The sequence below is a fragment of the Pteropus alecto genome, unplaced genomic scaffold (assembly GCF_000325575.1).
Source record: "Pteropus alecto unplaced genomic scaffold, ASM32557v1 scaffold202, whole genome shotgun sequence".
In the NCBI taxonomy this organism is placed as follows: Eukaryota; Metazoa; Chordata; class Mammalia; order Chiroptera; family Pteropodidae; genus Pteropus; species Pteropus alecto.
In genome coordinates, this window is record NW_006432451.1 from 4033384 (window position 1) to 4040423 (window position 7040).

The 7040-nt window shown below is 53.6% G+C and overlaps 1 protein-coding gene across 1 annotated transcript in view; it reads right to left on the reverse strand.

Annotated features, from left to right (window-relative positions):
• The window catches only part of ITPR3 (inositol 1,4,5-trisphosphate receptor type 3), a 65434-nt gene that overhangs the window by 17731 nt on the left and 40663 nt on the right, over positions 1 to 7040 (reverse strand). The window contains exons 23-31 of the mRNA XM_025043694.1: positions 6908 to 7040; positions 5611 to 5740; positions 5055 to 5112; positions 3822 to 3987; positions 2675 to 2839; positions 2520 to 2594; positions 1957 to 2082; positions 1074 to 1196; positions 791 to 991 (exon numbers count right to left, since the gene is read on the reverse strand). The exon at positions 6908 to 7040 is cut by the window's right edge and continues 9 nt beyond it. Coding sequence (XP_024899462.1) covers positions 791 to 991; positions 1074 to 1196; positions 1957 to 2082; positions 2520 to 2594; positions 2675 to 2839; positions 3822 to 3987; positions 5055 to 5112; positions 5611 to 5740; positions 6908 to 7040 — 1177 coding nt within the window. The remainder of the gene's footprint in view (positions 1 to 790; positions 992 to 1073; positions 1197 to 1956; positions 2083 to 2519; positions 2595 to 2674; positions 2840 to 3821; positions 3988 to 5054; positions 5113 to 5610; positions 5741 to 6907) is intronic.

Below are 7040 nucleotides of genomic sequence, written 5' to 3' on the forward strand. Positions count from 1 at the left end.
TCCCACTGGGGCTTGTCTCAGAGGTGCCTCCTCCAGGAAGACCTTTCTAATCCTGCCCCTACCCAGCTCACCCCCTCCCTCCCTTGTGCTCCCACAGCATTTAATTTAAACCCTTGCAGAGCACACACTGCATCTCCCTCATGTAGCGATTATGTTATTCACAGTAATATAATAGCAATTAATAATTAACATTGTGCAGCACTTCCAGTACACAGTGTCTCATCTCACTTTAGTGTTGGCTCCTTTTTCCCCTGCCCATCCTTCACTGTAAGATGCTCCAGGGCAGAGACCATGTCTGTTCCAGATTTAAACTCAGCCCTTCACACCTTTCTTGTTTTCGGTTATCAGGTATTTCCTGAGTACCTACTATGTGCCAGACGCTGGGGCCCTAGCAATGAGCACAAAGGACTTGGTCCATGTCCCCCCATTCCCTCCAAGCTTATACTTGACTGACTTCCCCAGGTGTACATGGTCCTTAACACATAGCAGGTGCTTCATGATTTTTAAATAAATGATAATAAATGATAAATGAAGGAATGTATGTGTGAGTTCTAAGTTTACTGGGTCCCACTTGCGTTGTTAGGCTGCAGCCTGAGCTCTATGAGACCTGCCTCTTTACCTTAGTTCTCCCTCTGTGGCCCCTCCACACCCAGCACCCCAGTGTTCCTTTCATGACCCACTGTGTGAAGTCTCTAATTCTGAGCCTGGCCCCCACAGGTTCTCTCCCGCCGCCCGAGTTTCCTCTGAGGCCACCACCCGAGTCCCATGTGCCACTCAGCCCTGCCCGTACCTCAGTCATGATCATGTCCTGGCACTTCTTGACGTACTTGCCCTCGGCCTTGATGACAGTGTGCAAGAAGTCCAAGTACTGTACGTGGCGCCCGTGGGTGGCCAGCAGGTGCACAAAGTGCTGCAACACGGGCTCGCTGACCTCAGAGCAGAGCTGATAGTTGTTCAGGAAGATGTGCTGCATGGTCTCTGCCTCCAGGAGCTGGGTGGCAGGACGTCCGTCAGAAAGCGGGGGTCCTGACCCCACCCCACCCACCCCGGTGCCCCTACCCCTGCACCCTCACCCCTGGCGTGAGAAAGAGGTGCAGGTGCTTGTGTAACAGGGTCTGGTTGCCAGGGTTCCCCGCGCAGAACTTCTGCAGGAACTGGTGTGTGTAGCGTAGGATCTCCATCATCTTGGCATCGCCCTGGGCAGAGAGGGGAAAGGGTACTGGGCCCACCACAGAAGGCAGGCAAGGCCAGGTGTGGGGCCTGAGTCAGACAGGTGTGAGGGTGCGTCAGAGCTTGGGTTCAAGGTGAAAGCTGGGCCTCCAGGTCAGAATATGGAAGCATGTGAGGGGCTAAAGGTCAGAGGTTGAGATGAGGCTGGAGTAGGGAAGTAAGGCTAAGGGGTCAGGGTCAGGTGAACACTGGGGTAGTGTCAGGGTCAAGAGTCAGGGTGAGGCTTGGGACAGATCAATATCAAGGTCAGTCAAGGCGAAGGGTGAAGGGTCAAAGGTTAAGATGAGACTAAGTTTGGAGTCAGGGGCCTAGGTGAGCCTGGGAACAGGTCAGAGTACGAGGTCAAGGTAAGGCTAGGGTCAGAAGCCATAGTCAGAGGTCAGGATGAGGAGGCCAGAGTTGACACTGTGGGTCAGGGAGAGGCTGAGGACAGATTAGGGTCAACACGGGTCAAGGTAAGAAGACTAAGGGTCAAAGGTTAAGACAAAGCTGAAATTATCAGGATTAGACCAGAAAAGAAGATAGAAACTAGGGTCAGGGTCAAGAATCACAGTGAGATTGTGGTCAAATCAAGGTCAAAATGCATCAGGATAAGGGGCAGAGGGTCAAAGCTTGAGATGATATTAAATTTGCATTGCGGAGTCAGGATGTATCTATGGATTAGTGTGTGGTTTGCATCCGATGGTCAGGGTTCAGGGTGAAACTGCCCTGGGAGTCAGAGGTCACCTTGTCATAGGGGATCTGCAGCAGGTCCAGCATGACCTTGTGGGCATCCATGTTCTTGAGTAGCCGCTGCTGCTTCTTCCTCATCTGTTCCCCGACACCACACATCTTGTTTAGCCGCTCTAGAATCTGGTGGGGGAGAGGAGTGAGCCCAGAGCCCCTTCCTTTCTTTCTCAGGCTTCCCCTCCCCGCAGCCCACCCTTCAGGTTGTTCAGAGTGCCCTGTCCACCACAGCTAGGTCCCAGCTTACATCGCGGACAGGAAGGGAGAAGAAGGCCATAGCCACTGAATCAGAACATCATAATAAAGCAAGGGAGCATTAAAAACTCAATTCCACCCATAAAAGTAAATAAACAATGTGACTGTGAAATGGAATTTCATTAAATTCTTTCGGCTTTAAAATAATTCCATCTGGACTTTGGCAGGGTTGTTTTTAACATGCAGGAAAAGCTGGAAGATGTCTATTTTGAGGGCCAGTGGCCGGCAGAGCTGGGAGGAGGAAGAGGCCAGGCCCTCAAAGCCTCCAGGGCAGGCAGACCCCATCCCTGAGGATCCCAGCCACTCACGCCCCTGACGATCTGGTAGTTCTCACTGCTCTTCTCCCCAGGCGGGGGCAGAAAGCCTTCCTCATCTGTGGGCCGCTAAGGGCACAAGGAATTGGGGTCAGCCAAGCCCAGCCGTGCCAGGGATCCCCATCCCAGCTCCCCGCAAACCCACGCACCTCCTTCTTGTCTTTGGAAGCACCTGTCTCCACCTCCTCACCCTTGCCGCTGCCCTTCTTGTCTACCCACAGCTCCGACTTCTCGACCATGGTCCGCAGCCGGTCCAGCTCCGACTTGATCACCTTGTAGTTCTCCACATCCTGGGCTGAGATCAGCAGCTGCACCTGAATGTCATGGATGGGCTTGCATGGTGAGACAGGTACCACAGGTCCGCTGCCTCATAGACTCCTGGAGCCTACTCTGCTCCAGGTTTCTGCTCCTGGCATCTCTGCCCCACCACCATTCTTTTCCACTGAGCCAAATCCTGCTCAGTGTTAATGGCCCTGCCACAAGCCCACCACCTCCAAGAAGCCTACCCTGATGGCTGCAGGCATCCTTGCACTCCCTGTCGTGAGCAGCCTCATCACCTGGCTTCAGTTACTCACTGCCTCATGTCACATGCTGCTAGGGCTGTCACTGTTCACTCAGACCCTAACCAGGGCAGGGCAGAGCATACTGACATAGCTAAATGCTGACTGGAAGAGGGGGACCTGAACCCTGACTCCCACCTTATCCAATCTGGATCAGTGGATAAGAGAGGAAGGCTCTCTGGGACTTGATCTCCCCACTCTGTAAAGCAGGGATAAGAACAGCAACCACATTGTGAGGGCTGCTGAGAGAATTCCATGAATGCACGTCCAACGCTCAGTGTCTGGTACAGAGCAAGCACTTGTTAAATGCCAGTCCCATTTCACAAGGAGCCGTCGAGATCATACGACATCGCAATAACAAAACCAGTCACCTTAGTGAGGGCCAACTGCGTGCCAGACATGATTTGAAGCACTTAGCAAAGGTGCATGCAATAGAGCTTGCAAACTGTAAAGTGCTTGCCACATCTTAAGAAATGACAGGCCTTGAGCCAGGCTGGGAGGAGATAAAAGTGGCCAAAATGTGGCCCTCACCTTTAAGGAACTCAGCAAGGCAGAGAACCCCAATTGTGCACCTCAAGCTCCCCTTGGAGCTGTGAGCTCCTCCTCCATCTTGCCAGTGCCCGGCACAGGCCAGTGCGTGGCCAAGGCAGCCTGCCTGCTCAGTACCAGGGCCAGGTGGTCCTCGGGCCTCCCTCCCCACTCCCTGAGGGTGGGGTTGCTGAGGCAGGGGCAGCACCTGCTTGAAGGTGTGCATGGCCTCCTGGCGCTGGCTGAAGTGTTTGAAGAGCAGCTGCAGGGCCCCTGAGACCAGCGGCGCGTAGTCGTGCATGGTGAGGTGGATGAGCACACGCAGGAACATGCGACCGCCCTCGTCGTCCACCTCCAGCATGCTGCTTGTCTTCCTGCAGCACCGGGTGTGGGCAGGGTTGGCATGCACCCTGCTGTCCGAGGGGCAAGCACACTCCCTGCCACCCATCCAGCAGATGTAGTGCCCAGTATAATATTTGCAAAAAATGTTGACATTTCCTCACCAGTGTACAAATAGCCACTGCCCTGAGCTCTCCAAGTGACCCTCATGCTCCCGGAGGTCCCACAGGACTCCCTTTGATTAAACAACTGAAGCAGGGATTCAAGGGGATTCATGGACAGAAGTTGGGGCCGTGAACAGAGATGGGGAAAAAACTACATCTTTGTTTTTACCAACCCCTAACCAAAATGTAGCACTTTCTTCAATGAGAAAAAATTAGCGGTACCTATGACTTTGTCACCAATAAAAATCACAGATTTTTCACATCACTTTAGAGTTGTTACAGAAATTGCAAAATAGCCTTTCCATCCATCACCACTTCGAAGTAATGGTACTAATTACACCCCAGCAGTTTTTTATTTAACGTGTTAATAAACAGGCACATATATAACTGTCACTTAAAATTTGATTTCTTCAATATTTTGATAACTGTATCTCAATGCCACTGGTTGGTGCTATGAATTTAAAAACGCCATCTAAGAAGGGGTCCAAAGGCTTCACTAGACTCCAAAGGCGTGGCAAAGAAATGGTTGAGCCCCCAATTCCTAGGTGACCCCTCCAACTTGAGCCCTCTGTAGAGCAGGCCGCTCTATATCCCTGGAGGAAAAGGGGTTGGGAGATAGACGTCCTTCCAGCTACCTGGCCAAGTCCTGATGCACATAGGCACAACTGCTCTGCATGGAGGCAGGGGAATGACCACAATGACACTGGGACCCAAGTGGCCCCTATTTCACTGGGGTTGGGCAGACAAGGAAGGGTCAGAGCACATGGCCAGGAGGACTCCTGTGCCCAGAGACCAGTAAGGGGCCACAAGGGGAATGACAGAGGAGGGAGAGGCCAGCCACAGCCTTGGGAAATGCAGACAATTCCCAGGTGGTCTCAAGTCTGTATCAGCATCACCCACCCAACCTCACACACAATCCCTCTCAACCCTGGCCTTACCCCACTCCAAACATGGCCTCTGCCTGCTCCCCAATGCGATCCAGGTTCATGTTGGCAGCTGTAGAGAGCAAGAGGGGCAGAGAGGGGCAGGTGGAGTTCATGAGCAGGAAAGATGGGGGACAAAGGAGTGAGGGAGCAGGGAGACCCCCAAACTACCCGCTTCCACACCTAGTTGGGTGGCAGCCCTCTGCCTGCCCCTTCCTGGGGTGGAGGTGGAACCAACCAGGGCAGGGACCAGAGCAGCCCCATTGCCCTGCAGGGACGAGCAGAGTTCTGGGCTGCGGGTCCTGCTCTGGCTCAGCCTCTGAGTGGCTGTGACCTTCGGCAAGTCCCTGCCCCTCTATGGGCCTCAGTTTCCCCATTTAGGAAATAGAAGGAATGATCCCTGACCTTCCTCTTCACTATGGCAATTAAATTAGACAGTGGAGAAGAAAGGCCTTTGGAGGTTGGGAAGCAGGGGCAGGGCTGGGGACCTGTCCCTGAGTATCCTCCACTCACTGCTGTGTACCCCTGGGCAAGTCAGCCTCAACCTGAGGTGGGGCGGGGTAGGGCTCACTGGTGGAGTCGAAGGCAGGGGCTGTGCCATCAGCTCCACTGTCCTGCATGGGAAACACCTCCACAAACTCCTTCTTGAAGACGGACAGCAGGTAAGAGATGCGGTAATCCAAGCGGACGTTGAGGATGAACTGGAAAAACAGGGAGAGGATGGTGTAAGGACCGTTCTGAGGACAGGAGGCCAATCCTGCTCCTGGAGGGATGACAGGTACCCCGAATGAGCTCCAGATTTCAGGCATCTCAGCACAGCTCTTCAGGAATGTTCCAGGACATCACAACCAAAATAACCAAGACCTTCTCCCCAGGGAGGTCCAGGGAACCCTCTCCCCAGTTCCTGTACCTCCTCTCAGAATGAGACAAGAACCACTCCCAACCCCTGACCATTCAGCCTCTCTTTCCCAGGCTGGATGCTGACAGGAAAGGGAATGAAGCTCCCCAGGTCCAAAGGCCCGTTTTTGTCCTCCCATCCTGCTCTACCAAACAGACCCTGGGGCTCGGGGTGGGTAGGGGCATACTGAGGACTGTGAGGAGGCAGTAGAGGCCACTGTTAGGGTAGAGGGGTGGTAAAGACACAAGGTATGCACACACCCTTGACTGGCCTCCATCTTCTCGGTGCACAAGCCTCTGGCCATACCCCAGGACTCAGATCTGGAAGCCCCAGGTCCAGGAATGAACCAGAAGCCCCCTCCTCTAACTCCCCCAACCATGCCCTGCCTACACTGGGTCCCCATAGAGGTCACTGCATTACACTTCCTGTCTTTTGGTGGCAACAAGGAAAAGCAAGGGTCCTTAACCTTTCTAAGGAGCCTATCAACCCATTCCCCAAGGGTTCATGAGGAGTCTCAAAGGAGACCTACAAGAAGAAAGACTTTGTCTGACCTGCCAGGAAACTGGCTCTCAAATCTCTAGCTCTGCTTCAAAATCTGTGTGCCCATGAGAAAGTCTCCTCCCCCTGTTCCTTTCCTCATCTGTACAACAGGAAGATGGAGCAGACTTTAGTGTACACCAGAATCACTGGGAGGGCTTGTCACAGCACAGACTGTGGGCCCCTTCTCTAGTGTTTCTGGTCCATGAATCTGGGGCGGAGCCCAAGAACCTGCATTTCTAAGTCCCCAGATAAAGCTGCTGGTCTGAGGACCACACTTTGAGAACCACTGAGCTACACAGCCGATCGTCATGGAGCCTCCCAGTACTAGACACTGTGACCTAAGGGAGCCACTCCACCCCACCTCACTGTACCTGCCGCCACTCTCCTGCCCTATTCCCAACACTTCCCACCATGCTCCTGGGCCAGCTACCTGCAGGATTTCCAGGATCTTCAACTTGGTCTCCATCACCACAATGTCTTCATTCTCCTCGAATTTGCTTCTATCCAGCGGCTCAGCAGCCCCAGCACCACCAGGCAGACTTGGGGCGCCAAAGACCGACTGC